Raw genomic sequence first — 16,056 nt, 5'->3', positions numbered from 1 at the left:
TAAATTAAAAAAAAAAGTTCTGAGGGTGTATCCTGTCCTCTAGTACTCAAGAAAAAATATGTATGTTTGACTGTTTTCTAACAGTTTAATACAGAAAGTTTCAGGTGCACACCAGCACAGAGGGAAGAGTGAGCTGAGTTCTGTGAACCCACCCAGCTCCAGGGTGACCAGAATCTGCTGGCTGCAAGGCTGTGATACCATGTGGCCTCAAGGTCACTGTCAGCTGGCACCCAATGGACATCACTGATATTGCCGCCTGGCAGGTCCTTGCAGTGGTTTTGGTCACGCATGTTTCACAGGGACTTCATCCCCTGCGTGTTTTCAGACTTAGATTTTAGTAACAGAACCCTTTTTCAAACAAACCTTATCTCCAGCCCTAATGGTCAAAACAGATGAAGTGGTATTAGCACATAATTATTACCAGAGTTTACTTTTATATCATTTACGTATAAAATCAATTTGCCCCTGGGAAAGAACCCTAAAACTTCCACAGTGAGTATTAAGATTTTGATAATGATGACAGTGGTACATTTATCTCAATATTCTATTTTGGTTGAACGGTATTCAGAAATCACTGAGTCACACAGGTAAGCTGTTGCTAATGGCAACAGATTTTTATCTTGTTTTTACCCATTTGCCTTGTGATCTCAAGAGTCTTTTCAATTAAATTGCTCCAAATCCATGGAGAAAGAGCTGTATGAATTTTATTTTCTTTCAGAATAAAATCATTAACAGATGCCCACAGCCTTTATTATAAATATAAAAATCAGCCAAGATGACACCCAAGCTTAAAATAAGCAAAGCTATGCAAGCATCACCCAGTGCTTTCTGCTGTTGCTGCTGTGGGGTGGGGGGTGGGGGAAGAGGTGCCAAGGCAGATGCAGGTTCTGTGCTGGAATTGTAGATTCAAATGTGAATTTTTTTTAAAAGAGCAATAATGCAAAACTGAAATCTTACTGGGTGACTCATTTTCAAGAGTTTCAAATACATGCAGTATTCATGGCAAGAGGAGTTTTAGTTTCACATCCACCAGAAAAGAAGTTAAACGGGCCACATGAATTAATACATTGGTAGTGTCTGAAGAGTTAAAATTTCTCAAACAATTATTTGAGTGTTTTTGGACTTCTATTAGCATTTTTTTTTACATCTTTATTGGAGTATAATTGCTTTACAATGGTGTGTTAGTTTCTGCTTTATAATCAGTTATACATATACATATGTCTCCATATCTCTTCCCTCTTGCGTCTCCCTTCCTCCCCGCCTCCCTATCCCACCCCTCTAGGTGGTCACAAAGCACCGAGCTGATCTCCCTGTGCTATGCGGCTGCTTCCCACTAGCTATCTACCTTATGTTTGGTAGTGTATATATGTCCATGCCTCTCTCTCTCGCTTTGTCACAGCTTACCCTTCCCCCTCCCCATATCCTCAAGTCCATTCTCTAGTAGGTCTGTGTCTTCCTGTCTTACCCCTAGGTTCTTCAGAACCTTTTTTTTTTCTTAAATTCCATATATATGTGTTAGCATACGGTATTTGTCTCTCTCTTTCTGACTTACTTCACTCTGTATGACAGACTCTAGGTCTATCCACCTCATTACAAATAGCTCAATTTCGTTTCTTTTTATGGCTGAGTAATATTCCATTGTATATATGTGCCACATCTTCTTTATCCATTCATCTGATGATGCATTTTGAAACACAAGGAAAAGAAAATATTGGAATCAAACATTTGCAGAAATCTGAAGCACCTCCACAGAATCTTGGGGTTCCAGAGAACCTAATTTAAAAAGCAGGGTAAAATCCAGGGTGAGTTTGTGAAGGTCCACATCCTCAGATATTTGGTTCCCAGTCACTGTTTGTGTGTCATTAAGACAGTCAGGTACAGACTGCAGTCAAGCAAAGAATATTTACATCTTGAGCCTTCCTCCTCCTCTCTCTCCCTGAGAGTGTTTGGAAGTCAGGGGGGTGGATGTGTCCTTTTTCATCTCAGAGGATTATCTTTTTATTGTAGCTTAGTCTTCCTCCCTTCCTTCTTTCTTTAAGCTTCATCACATTTTTGTTTCATATTCAAACCTTGGCTTTCTTGTACAGTTTTTTCCTGAAGTTTCTGGTGGCTTTTTTTAATCAAAGATTTTTGAAAACAATGTGCCCTTAGTCAAATCCATGGTGTTTTCCACCTTGTTGTTTCTTCTCTTCATTACTCTGAATCCACTTTACTCTCTTCAGAGACCCCTTATATCTTGCTGTAATTTGGACCCTGCCCCTTTTTCTAGACCCACTACACAGCTCATCATGAAAGTTCCTTTTCCAGGTCTTTAGGTTTAGTCTGAAAGTTTATTTCTTCTTCCTTAGTATTCACCCTCATTTTTCTGGAGCTGATGCTCAAGTCCATGACCAAGAAAATATACATAAGAAACAAGCTCTCTGGCACCTTAATGTTCTTAAAAACACCTTTCTTTGCCTTCACGTTGGAGGGGTTTCTTTCAGCTCTACAATTTCTCTGTGTGATTTCTCTCCCTCCCACTACCAACCCCCACCCCCATGTCTCTTCCGCTTCCTTGGCCTTTACTCTGATGCCCTCATCCTTTCGGTCTTAGATTTCATCTCAGTGATTCTTATCAGCCAAACCTCCCACCAGTTTATAAAGATGTATTTCATAGATCATGTTTTAACTTCCATATTGCCATTTGTTTTTCTAAATGCAACATCCTCTTGAATTTTTGTGAGGATATTACTTTTTTAAGAGGTAATTTTTCATTCCTTTCATTGACTGTTTCTTCTTGGATCTTTCTTGTTTCTGTCCTTGTCTCTCACAGTGAAGGCTGTCCTCAGATATCTCATGATGGTGAGTTTCCCCTTTAGAGGATTTTGGGAACAGAAAAGGCTGCAGAGGCTCTGTAGACGTGGGCAGCCCTTAGCAGAGGTTCTCCAGTTGCTAAAATGAGGGAAACTTAACTCAAGGTGCTGGCACCTTGACTGGCTGCCTACGTTTTCTTGAGGCTGTTTACTTTTTTATTCACCTGTAGGGCGACATTTTTTTTTTTTACATCTTTATTGGAGTATAATTGCTTTACAATGGTGTGTTAGTTTCTGCTTTATAACAAAATGAATCAGTTATACGTATACATATGTTCCCATATCTCTTCCCTCTTGGCGTCTCCCTCCCTCCTCGCCTCCCTGTCCCAGCCCTCTAGGTGGTCACAAAGCACCTAGCTGATCTCCCTGTGCTATGTGGCCGCTTCCCACTAGCTAGCTATTTTACATTTGGTAGTGTATATATGTCCATGCCACCTTCTCACTTCATCCCAGCTTACCCTTCCCACTCCCCGTGTCCTCAAGTCCATTCACTACATCTGACATTTTAAGGATATGTTTTAATCAGGCATGGTAAAATGCAGACACAGAAATGACTGTCATGAAGGAAGGAAGTTTATCTTACAGTTCCCTGGAAACAGGAGGCATGCTCGCCGTACAGGGCCACACAGGGAAGCACTAGGGACAGTCAGGAGGCAGAGGGCGTGAGGGGAAAATGTGGTCAAAAGCCTTTATTGTGGTTTCCATGGAATGGAACTGGTGAGGCAGGGTAAGCAGGGCTAGGACATATGGGTACATATGGCCTGTCCCTGTTTGTCTGGTACCTGGTCCTGGGGTGATTAGGGCAGGTGGATGGTGGCCAGGAGGGTGAGAGCTCCATAAAAGAGATGGTGGGGGTGTGGGCTCTGGATTGGTTGCTTTCCATCTGAGCGAGTTGTTTGCTATCTCTAGGAATTGGCTGACCTGGGGCAGGGGTTGGGGTGGGAGTAGTCCCTCCAGGATCAGCAAGGCCCGGGATGTCAAACTGTCAGAACACAGAAAATGAAAGACCTGGATAAGGGCTGTTGGTCTTAATTGTTTTTCCTTTCCGTTTTGTGTGCCCCCTTTAACCAGGTTGGTAACTCCTGGCTGTAGGAGGTTCTGGACATGGGCAGGGGGTGGGGCTGGAGTGCGTTCCTCTACACTTGAACCTAATTCTTCTGTCTCCACCTGTGCTCCTTCCTGTCATCACTAATCCTGGAGCCCCGTACTCCTTGGGGCTGCCCAGCTCCCCCGTGCACCTGCAGCCTCAGTCACTCAAGATGGATTTCTCAAGCACCAACCGAGCTTTAGACCCATTCAAGGGGCTGGAACTAGAGCCTTGAACACAGTGGGTCCAAATCCCACCCTTAAGGGCTGATAGAGGGGCTCTGTACTTCCCCCCACTCTTTATCTCCTGCAGATGGTTTGAAATGTCTCATCTGCCAGTGTCCTAAGTTGTCTTCAGGTTTCATTTTTGCGAAGAGCTTTGTTTTATATTCATATGGAGAAAATCGGCATCCCTATGAAACGGAGGTGGGCATTGGTCTCTTCCCCCTGTGCTCTGGGAAGACCTTCCAGGTCAGCCACAGGTGGGGCTCTCAGACCGCCGCTGGCTGTCCCAACTGCAAGCAGCAGCCCCTCTCAGAGCTGCTCGGACTGCAGGAACAACTGCCCTAAGGGCATGGGGAACCCACTGCCCAGCCGGGCTGGCTCACGGATCCTTCTCCTGTTTCCAGTGCTGATGAGCGGTTTGACGCCACGTTCCACACCAACGTGTTAGTGAATTCTTCTGGGCACTGCCAGTACCTCCCTCCAGGTAAGTGCCGCTCCCTTTGTCCCCTGCAGTTAGACAGTGTGAAGGAGGTTGGGGTGTCCGACGGTGCCCGCAGGGGCAGCGGCTGGCTCTGAGCCCTGAGCATCCTTAGCCTCCACGCATGCCCAGCCCTCCTGACTTCTCCTCTGTGCTTGCACGTATTCCCTGAGCGTGGCAATGCTGTCTTCCTCTTTTTTGTCTTGGGATCATGGCTCAAGCTGTCTTTGCCAACACATGTCCTCTGTCCTTATTGCCTGTCCTGCATTCTTTAAAGTTCATCCACAACTAAAACAAGTCTCCGTTGTCAGGTCATTTCTGTTCTCCTTATACCCTGCAACCAACCTCCAGGTCATTTCCTCCTCACAGCCTGCGTTTTCCTTCCCACTGCACTGGGTACATGGGTATGTGCTGCCCTCCAGTGTCGGGGTGAGATGGTGACCTTGCTGGGCTGGCTTCTTGAGTGCGCGCATTAAAGCCCACCTGCTTGTTAGAGGTGAGAACAGGTGGTTTCCAAGGGACTCATCAGTGATTTCTTCCTGAGAGAGCTTCTCTCCTTCTCAGGAAGCTGATGGGAAACTGCTGGGGTTGAATCTCCTCCCATCATTCCTGTCAGTTCACAGGGCCCTGGGCTGCTTGTGAGTGATCCATGCCATGGGAAACCCAGGCTTCGTGCCCTCAAGATATTAACAGATTTCTTTAAATCTTCTAGATGATTTTTCACAAGTTATTTTCCAGGGTTATTTCCCCCACTGCAACTGTTTGTTTAACTTCCTGTTCCCAGGCAGCCTGCAGCCACCTCCCTGCTCACCACCAACACCTACACCACACACACACACACACACACGTGCGCACACACACACGTACACACGTCACCCACTAACGCCATACATACACACCACACATATAGACACATCACACAAAAAACATACCACACACTATGCTCACACACACCACACCCCCACACACACACACACACACACACACACACACACACACACACACACACACACACCCTCCAGCAGTCAGCCCCATCTTGTGCCCTTGGATTCATCTCACAGCTCACAGCAAAGCTGGCTCTGCCTCCTGGGTTGTTGTTTACATGCTCTTTCTCATTAGCAGAGGATAAGAGTCCCAAGGGCAGGATCTATGTTTATTCCCGTTAGAACCACCCTCATCAACCAACGGCCTGGCCCACATGTAGGTAAACAAAGGCGTCAGGGATTGAACCTGTCACAGGCAGATACCATCCATTGTTGTCTGAGGAGATGGAAGGACTCCAGACTTCCAGGTTTTCTGTCTTAAACCTTGTGCTTGCTTCTTCCTCAGCCCCTCCTCTCCTTCCCCAGGCCATGCAAGCCTTCCTCCTAACAAAGACCTTGGGGATGGGTCTTCCATCACTGGTACACTCTTTTACACCAGGCCTAGAAGTTGCAGCTTCTATCATGAGAACTATTTTGGAAAATGATCTCCAGCAGTCATCAGCGTAGAAGAATACTGGGCTGCGGGTTGTTTTGAAGGCTGAGGCTATTTTCAGCCACAGGAGCAGTACTCCTGACCCCCAAGCCCTCTGTGCAGCAGCCCCTTTGGGGCCAGTTCCTACATCCCAGCCTCCGTGGGCCCCGGAGTCTGTCAGGAGGGCACATTGATCTTTGGCTGTGGGAGTCTCCCCTACTCTGGTCTAGAGAGTGTGGGGTTGTCTGGTTCAGGGCAGCAAGACTGCGCCTGGGGTCGTGTAGACCTGAACTGGGAAGCTGCTCTGCTCCAGCAACTAAACAGGCAAAAAGTGCTTCAGATGCAAGCTTTGAAATAGACTTGGTTATTAGGAAATGACTTCTTTCCCATGTCATATTTTTATTTTTTAACAGCATTATTGAAGTATAAGTTACGTATTATACAATTGACCCATCTTAAGTGCACAATTCAATGATTTTTAGTAAATTCACAGAGTTGTACGATCACGACTGCAATCTAGTTCTAGAACATTTTCCATCACCCCCCAAAGATCCCTTTTGCCTGTTTGCGGTTAGTCCCCGCCCTTACTGCTGGCCCGAGGCAACCACTGACCTGCTTTGTGCCTCTAGAGAGTCTCTTTTTCTGGTCATTTGATAGAAATGGAATAATACACTTACAGTTTCATTTTCTACCAGCAGTGAGAGTTTTGGGGGATTCAGCCCATTAATGGGAGGGCAGTGTCTGTAATGACTTCCAGATTCCTGCGGACATTGGATGTAATGCTGAAAACCCTGTTTAAAGGGACTTGAGGAGACAGAAAGTTTATTATCCTTTCCCAGCTTGACTGTGGGTGGGTGGGGGGGTCCCTGTAAGCAAGTTGAGTCCCTCCATTCATTTTTTTTTAATTTGGAAGCAGAAATTTACAGAGCGTCTGCCCTGTCCCTGTGAGCACTGGGACCCTTAGCTATTTGTGCCATCACTGCCTTCTGGTCTTTCTCTGGGCAGCAAGGAGCACATGGGCATAAATGGCTGGTGTGGGATTATCTCAGTGACCTGTTGGCAAATTTACTCCCAACTTGTCCTGTCCCTCTTTTCAGTGGAAACTCTAGCTTTTGTCCAAACACTGCCTCTTCAACTAAAACCTATTAGGTTTTGTTCTGTTTATAATCTAGAATTTAGGCTAGTTAAAATTATCTTCCATATAAATTTCTAGATAACCAAGTATGTTCTCAATTTTTAACCTAAAGAAAATGCTTTTCCTGCTCCTCACCAAACACAGTCACACAGACGCACACAGACCTTTCAGATTCTGTTTCTAAGCTCTTCATCATTTTTATCAGCTTCTATAGGATTTTTTTACATTCTTTACATCTCTCTTACTGTTTAGAATTTGGAGATGCACATGCATGGCAAGAGCAAGTTTACAGAATGTTGAAGTCTTTGCTCAGAACAGAAAATGTCGGTGTAGCCTTTGAAATGTAAAAGACAGTAAAGCTTCAGCTGAACTTCTTTTCTAGAGATTCTTCCAGAAAGACCCAGCTTGTCCTGGACAGGTCTAGTTTGGACGGGCAGGATGGGCTGAAGCCTCTCTGGTCACACCCAGGTGAGAGGCCCCGGTACTCACACTGCCTCCTCCTGAAGGGATCTCAAATGGTCCAGGGGATGTGTGCACAGCATTGATCATGAGACATGCAGAGCATCAGAAATGATGCATCGTTTAACCTGCCGATGCTTGATCAGGATAGCAAGCTTTTCACTCCATGAAGAGTAGGCTTTGTGTGTTACGAATAGTGTATGGGATGGAGACCAAGGGGTTGCTGTGCATTTATTTTTATTTTTAATATTTTTTCCAGCATTATTGAGGTGTAGTTGACAAATGAAATTGTAATATATATATACACATACACACACATATATATATATAATATATGTATGTATATACATGATATATATGCATATGCATGTGTGTATATACACACACACACACACACACACATGCATATGCATATATATTGTGAAATCATTTATTTCCACAATCAGGTTAATTAACACACCCATCACCTCACATAGTTAATTTCAAGTATAAAATATTATTAACTGTAGTCACCATGCTGTACATTAGATCCTCAAAATGAATCCACCTTATAACTGAAAGTTTGTTCCCTTTTTGATCAACCTCTCCCCCATTTCCCCCACCCTCCAGCCCTTGGCAACCGCCATTCTACTCTGTTTCTATGAGTTAAACTTTTTTAAAAAAAATTCTTCATGTAAGTGATATTACACAGGATCTGTCTTTCTGTGTGTGGCTTATTTCACTTAGCATAAAGCCCTCCAGTTTCATCCATGTTGTTGCAAATGGCAGGATTTTCATCTTTTTCAAGGCTGAATAATATTCCATATAATCCACATAAATTTGATTTTATGTATACACACACACACACACACACACACACACACACATATATACACAATATTTTATCTGTTTATCCATCAACAGAAACTTAGGTTGTTTCCATGTCTTGGCTATTGTGAGTAATGCTGCAGTGGGGTACAAATATCTTTGTGAGATACTGATTTTGTTTTCTTTCCATGTATACCCAGGAGTGGGATCGCTGGATCAATTTTAGTTCTTTTTGTAATTTTTTGAGGAGCCCCCGTACTGTTTCCATAGTGGCTGCACCAATTTACATTCCCACCAACAGTGTGAGACTGCTGTGTGTTTAAAGCAGGTCTCAGCCAGCTTCCATCTTGGTCTGTCTCATTGCCCATGTAGGCATCTTCAAGAGCTCCTGCTACATTGATGTGCGATGGTTCCCCTTTGATGTGCAGCAGTGCAAACTGAAGTTTGGGTCCTGGTCTTATGGAGGGTGGTCCTTGGATCTGCAGATGCAGGACGCAGACATCAGCGGCTATATCCCAAATGGAGAATGGGACCTTGTGGGTAAGGCCAGCAAAGACGTGTTACTGGCAACATAGAAGGAAGCTCCTTTATTACTGTGCTGGCTTAAAAAGTTTGGGATTTTCCACTCTGCTTTTCAGCATGAGCAGTTATTGAACCCTGCAGCATTCTCCATGATTTACTGAGAGCTCTAGGATGAGAAACAAAAAACAATTAGAAAATTCAGTGCTTTCCATAAGGAACTTGAAGTTATGGTAAGGTCAGTGCTAGTATGAGCATCTCTACGTTATTCAAATCTGCTTCATCCCTAAAATCAGGTGGAACAGCAAATTGCAGTTGATGGGAACCTATATTTGATGATTTTAAATAGAAAACAATAATTACATTTATAATGGTGTCGAGTTTACAATGTATTATTTATAATCATGGTGTCTTAGTCCGTTCAGGCTGCTATAACAGAATACCATCGACTGGGTAGCTTATAAACAACAGACAGTTATTTCTCATAGTTTGGAGGCTGGGAGTCCAAGATCAAGGTGCTGGCAGTTATTTCTCATAGTTTGGAGGCTGGGAGTCCAAGATCAAGGTGCTGGCAGACTCAGCGTCTGGTGAGGACATGCTTCCTGGTTCACAGACAGCTGTCTTCAGGCTGTGTCCTCACATGGCAGCAGGAGTAGGGGAGCTCTCTGGGGTCCCTTTTATAAGGGCACTAATTCCATTCCCAAGGGCTCCCCCTCATGACCTAATCACCTCCCAAAGGCCTCACCTCCAAATGACCATCACTGTGGAGGTTAGGATTTCAACATATGAACCTTGCAGGTGACACATTCAGTCTAGAGCACATGTAATTTGAATACATAAGAAACCTGCCAATTTGTTCAAATATCACTAAGATACCCTTAAATAAATCTATAATAAACCTAAAGCATTTATTCAGACAACAATTAGCCAGTTTTTTGCACTTAACAAATTCCATGGCTCTGTGTGTGTGTTATAACCCCTTAAAATAAACTGCATCCTTTTATTCAATGGTGGTTCCTTTCTTCCCCTGGAACTGAAGGGATCCCTGGCAAGCGGAGTGAGAAGTTCTATGAGTGCTGCAAAGAGCCGTACCCGGATGTGACCTTCACTATCACCATCCGCCGCAGGACCCTCTACTATGGCCTCAACCTTCTCATTCCCTGTGTTCTCATCTCTGCCCTGGCCCTCCTCGTGTTCTTGCTCCCTGCAGACTCTGGGGAGAAAATCTCCCTGGGTGAGTACCGGGTCTGAGCTGGGATGGGAGGGCCCTGCCTTGAGGGTGGCAGTCTGGGCTCTAGGTGCAGAGATGTCCAGGGCCCACTCTACGCATCCCAGCCCAGGGTGGCTCCCTGACACCACAGCCCGCTGTGCAGGATGGCCAGGCCCTCTTGAGATTCTACAGGCTCCTCTGATCCTGAAGAGGGGATGGGGATGCCCAGGGAAGAACCAATTCTTCCCTGAGGGGCCTGTGCCTTCTCCCCTTCTGCCACCCCACCCCACCCCTTGGTGGCAACCAGCTGGAATTCATTGTGGACAGGACACAGTTTAGTTTAATATAGTATCAGCTTGCGTCTATATATGGCCACACACAGTGTAATTCCTGATGATCCTCCAATAGGAAGATAAGAAAACTATGATTTAGATTGGTGAAATGAGCTCCTCAGCATCTCAGAGAGTTACTAAAGATCCTATTTGGTACACATAGAAATCATTCTCAAACCTATAACTTCTGACTGTGTCAACTGAAAAAAAATGTTCAACCAAAAAGTTAAGAATTATGTTTTATTTGGTGGACTTTCTGAGGACTTCAAGCCTGAGACATAGCATCTCAGATAGTTCTAGGGACGGCTCTGAAGAGGGCAGGGAGGAGCCAGAGTATATGGGAGTTTCTGCCACAAAGACCAGGTAGTCAAAACATCAAAAGATTACTGTTGATTAAAGAAAACCAAACACCTCAAGTTAATGAATTTAGTGCTTTTCTGTGTATGGGAAGATGCAAGAGTCTGGGCTCACTGAAATCATTCCTTTGATATGCACCTCAGCTCTCTGGGGCCAGTATCCTGTGTTTTCTCATCCCGAGTCCCCTCAGGGTGCACCACTGGGGAGGCTGTAATGTGATGGCTTGATGGCTGCAACATCCTTTGTTTACTGATATGGCAGGTGATATTTTTCATTCATACAAGAGCCTCAGGTGCATTAAATGACCTATCCAAGGTCACACAGCTAGTAAGTAGAAAAGTCAAGAACAAAAGCCAGGTCTTCAAACTGTATGTTTTCTTTTTCCTGCAACATGAAACTACCTCTCGATACTAATGTAATAAAGAAAATGAGAGATACATGTGCTGAGGTCAATGATTTATTTTGAGTTGTTCTTCTAAAGTTCTGGCTCCTAAGTTTGTTTTCCCAGGGACTCTTCTGGGACTCTGGTAAATGGCACGGACTGTCCCCAGAAAGATGCCCATTCCCATCAATATAGAAAACTGTGCATTTGGTTTCAGGAATGTCGTGGCCACCACCATCCCTCCCTCCACACCTCCTTTGACTCTTGGGCTGGATGGAGCTCAGGCCTTACCATCTGTTCTGTCTCAGGGGCCACTGTATGTCTCTGTTCCAGGGATCACAGTTTTACTCTCTCTTACCGTCTTCATGCTGCTGGTGGCTGAGATCATGCCTGCGACCTCTGACTCAGTGCCCTTGATAGGTAAGCAAGCATCTGGCTCCTCTAAAGACATGGGCTTAGAGAGTGCCTGGGATTTTGCAGCACAGGCAGGGAGCAGAAACGTGTCCCGCAGGACCCTGGAGAGCTGCACGTCTCCCCTTTTCTGCTGTGAGGAGATGACTTGCTGTAACTACTCAGAGTTGACCCATGGCCTCTGCTCACCTGGCACACAGAAGGGGAGGGGGAATCTGGCTTTGTGGTTTGGCCTTAAGATGCAGAAATGCCCCCTTTTCTCCCACAATGCCCCCCTCACACTTGTTATGGAGCCAGAGATTTTTACCATTAAAGATTCATTATTTTAGCTTGAGTCACTGTTTTTCCACAAATTATTTGTTATATGTTAACTCTCAGCCATTGTTTCTTGAGATAACTCGATGTCTCTGTAGAAGGTTAAAGATTGTGAGGGAAGGTGAGCAGGACAAATATGTTTTGACCACATGCTGGGCTGCACCCCGCAGGCCTGCAAGCCCTATACTTGCCCAGACTCAAGACTGAAGAAAGAGTCCAGAGACAGGACATCAGTTGTTCGGTAGATGGGAGATCTTACACATCTGAAGCAAAAGGGTCCTGGAGTGACACCCCACCAGTTATCTAGGGGAATTGAAGTCAGATTGGCATCGGTTACCAGGGAAACCAGCAGAGGGGCACAGCCCTCTTAGCCCCTTGGGCTAAGTACCTTCAAGGGGCGGAGGTCTTCCCTTTGTTAAACTGTCAAAGGGGAGCCATTCTGAACTAAAGATTAAGCAATCACTAGCTTCGGGGCAGTAGGACAAGGATGTAGGTATTTACTGATTAGGCTCTGCAATTAGGGGGGAAAGTCAGTCATGTGAGTAGGGTGTAGGTGAAGCAGGGACTGGTCCAGCAGGGGATGCACAAACCACACACAAAGGCAGGTGTAAGGATGATCTTCTGCCCAAGGAAGGATGACAGAGACAGGAGGCAGCATCACCTGTTGCTGTGAACCTCCCTGGACTGGACTGGAATTAGCAGGAGCGTGCCAAGGGGTGCTCAGTGGCCCAGAGGTTAGGACCCAGTACCCTGGCCACTGCAGCCAGGGTTCTGTTCCTGGTCAGGGAACCAGACCTCCAAGCCAGTTGTGAGGATAGGAAGCAAACATTCTGCCAATAGGTATTAGTTTTAATGAGAGTCCCCACTCCCATTTGGCAGTGGAGGTCAGAAACAGGAAAGCAGTAATACGGGTGGCAGTCCTGTGTGGTTAACCAGGGGTAAGTAGGAGTGGGGGGCCTTACATGATACCGCCAGGCTTCACGAATTAAGAAGCCAAGGCCCTTCTTATTGGAGGTTTCTGGATCTGTAATATTTTGACCAGAGAGACTGTTGGTATAAAAAGCCTCTGAGGGTGTCATATTTCTCTCCGTACCATCCTGGAAGCAAGGAACCATCTTTCAACCAGACATTCTGACCCCATCCTTTCTACCTTCTAGCACAATGCTTTCAATAGAGACATGCAGCAGAAACCACCCTTAAAGGGGCAGTCGGCAGGCCCTGTTGTGTCTGATGAACCCACAGGCTTGGTTGGTGCATAGCCCACATCTAGAAGGATGGGATGCTGTTGGCCTTTGACCTCTGTTGTTGAGATTTCAGCTGTGGGATCCAGTCAGCCTGGATCCCTCCATAGGTCATTGTATTAGTCTGCTAAGGCTACCACAATAAAATTCCACAGACTGGGTGCCTTACACAGGAAAAATTTATGTGCTCACAATTTTGGAGGCTGGAAGTCCAAGATCAAGGTGCTGGCAGGGTTGGTTTCTCTTGAGGTCTCTTTCTTTGTCTTGCAGATGGACACCCTGGGCTGTGTCCCCACACGGTCTTTCCTTTGTATCTTCACATCCCTGTGCCTCTTTGTGTGTCCAAATTTCCCCTTCTTATAATAAGGACACCAGTCAGATTGGACCAGGTGCCACACCAACAATCTCATTTTAACTTAATTCCCTCTTTAAATGCCCTCTCTTCAAACACAGTCACATTCTAAGGTACTTGGGGTTTACAGCTTCAACATATAAATTTTAGGGGGACAGATTATGCAGCCCATAACAGTCACAGTTTGGTCCCCCCTCCCTTCCCTCCCCAGAGGTCCCTGATGCTGATGATAAGTCTGGTAGCTCCTTGTAGGTTCCTCTTGGTCTCCATGGGAGAGCAGTGAGTTCCTGCCTGCCTGGAGGGCAGGAGATGTTTTTAACCAAACACTTAGCCTCGTGCCAGGATGCTTTCTTTAAGAGCCCAGCCCCTTGGTGGTTAGCCACACTGAGGCTTTGTTTGTTTGTTTGCATTTATGTTAGGATAATTTATTCTGTTGCTTAGAGAGGCATTGTGTGTATATATTTTTTGTTTCGTTATCTTTTAATACTCTTTTTATACTTGAATCCATCTTTGCTTCTAATCCCTGTTTATTTTATTTATTTATTTTATTGATTTACAATGTTGTGTCGGTTTCAGGTGTATAGCCTGATTCTTTTCCCTTATAGGTTTTTACAAATAACCTACAGTTATTACAAAACATTGAGTATTGTTCCCTGTATAGTACAGTAGGTCCTTGTTAGTTATCTATTTTATATATAGTCGTGTGTATGTTAATCCCAACCTCCTAATTTATGCCTCCCCCACACTGAAGGTTTACTAATTAGAGTTGGAAATTAAGGAATGGCCACCCATGCCAGCTTTCTCCTATACCCTTGGCCCATAAAATTGCTAATCCTTGTACAAACCCTGCAGAGAAGGCATTTCCATCCCTGTTATACTGGTGAAGAAGCTGAGGCCCAGAGAGGCTGAGTGGTCTGTCCAGGCTCACAGACGGCCGCCAGTGGACTGGGGGGGAAACTCCCTGCTGCTTCTCACCTGGTCCAAGGTGGAGAAATGCATCCTTGCCCATCAGAGCTGAAAGTGATGCTCTCAGCCTGAAAAGACACTGCAGCTGACCTCTTCTTACGGCTGCACAGCTGGCACTCCCCACCCCTGTGGCTCTCAGTAAGTAGATGGGGGCAGACTCTATCGTTAGTAGAGTCATTTTCCAGGTCTGATAAGTCAGCCGGTGGCACCCGGGCCTGCCCTTGCTAGATCCCCGAAGCCTGTCCGTGGCCTGCAGTCATCACAGTGGTGATCACACCCTCTGTGCCAGGTGGTTTCAGTTCTGACAATGGTGCTTTCTCATCGGACAACCTTATCACCATCCTGTGAGGTGCAGTTAGCTTTCACTGAAGGGTGACGTAGGCAGGGTTCCCAGCAATGCAGTCAGCTGGTGAGGCCGCTCAGCAGGGTGGGAGGGGGAGGTCTGTGTGCTCTGGATTGGCATCTGCCCACCAGGAATGTGCGTGGTGGGCTACAGGCCTGGAGGAGGTCCTGCTCTGCTCTTGGGCATTGCTCCCCAGCCCCTGGTGGTCAAGACACAGTCTGGGTCCCCTGCACTGTGCCATGGGGACACGCTGTGACCTAGGCCCCAGGTCTCCCCTGCATCTGCTCTCTCTGCAGCCCAGTACTTCGCTAGCACCATGATCATCGTGGGCCTCTCCGTGGTCGTCACGGTGATTGTGCTACAGTACCACCACCACGACCCCGACGGTGGCAAGATGCCCAAGTGGGTGAGTTCCTCCCCAGCTCCTCCACCAGAGGGGGGGTCAGGGCCCCTCCCCAGAGGAGGCTCCGAGGATGACTTATCTATTTTAAAAATCCCACAAACAGCTAGCATTCCTAAACGAAAAGCTGCAATTTCTTACCTGTCTGCATATCTCTGCTTCCAAGGCAGTATGGTGAATGCTCTTAGGGTCCCATGGGGCTGTCCTTACAATCTGATATCCCAGAGCAGGGCTCAGGTCGAACACTGTGCGCCTTTCACTGGACAGTGTTTCTAAACCTCCTTTTTGCACGTACACTGTTAGAAGCAACACACAAGATGAGCACACAGCTGCTGGTTGGATCTTCAAAAGAGAATGGGGAGGGAAAAAAGTAAGAAATAGAGTGAACAGTGTACAAATATATACAATCAGTTGTCAATGAAAATAATCAATAAACTATCAAGAAGAAGAATAGAAAAGAGTTTTATTTGAGTCAAACTGAGGACTAGCCTGGAAGCCGGCTTCCCAGATCAATCTGAGAAGCTGCTCCGGAGAAGCAGGGTTTTCAGCACAGTTTTATATCCTGTCAGAACAAAGAACGTGAAATGAGTCGGGGTTACATTTCTTCAAGGTAAACAAAACAAAACAAAAAACAAAAACACAGATTAGCACGTACACGGCAAGTCAGCATGGCCTTGGTGCCTGAGAAGGGAGTCTTATCATTGGAGGACCAGCGTTGGTGTTCCAGGAAG

The 16,056-nt window shown here is 45.8% G+C and overlaps 1 protein-coding gene across 1 annotated transcript in view; it reads left to right on the top strand.

Moving 5' to 3' along the window:
* The window catches only part of CHRNA7 (cholinergic receptor nicotinic alpha 7 subunit), a 120,490-nt gene that overhangs the window by 98,268 nt on the left and 6,166 nt on the right, over positions 1-16,056 (top strand). The window contains exons 5-9 of the mRNA XM_007459893.1: positions 4,568-4,647; positions 8,870-9,037; positions 10,056-10,250; positions 11,631-11,717; positions 15,222-15,331. Coding sequence (XP_007459955.1) covers positions 4,568-4,647; positions 8,870-9,037; positions 10,056-10,250; positions 11,631-11,717; positions 15,222-15,331 — 640 coding nt within the window. The remainder of the gene's footprint in view (positions 1-4,567; positions 4,648-8,869; positions 9,038-10,055; positions 10,251-11,630; positions 11,718-15,221; positions 15,332-16,056) is intronic.

The sequence above is a fragment of the Lipotes vexillifer genome, unplaced genomic scaffold, assembly GCF_000442215.2.
Source record: "Lipotes vexillifer unplaced genomic scaffold, Lipotes_vexillifer_v1.1 scaffold360, whole genome shotgun sequence".
Lineage (NCBI taxonomy): Eukaryota > Metazoa > Chordata > Mammalia > Artiodactyla > Lipotidae > Lipotes > Lipotes vexillifer.
Note: the sequence above shows the minus strand (reverse complement) of the source record. Positions and strands in the feature narration are given on the sequence as shown.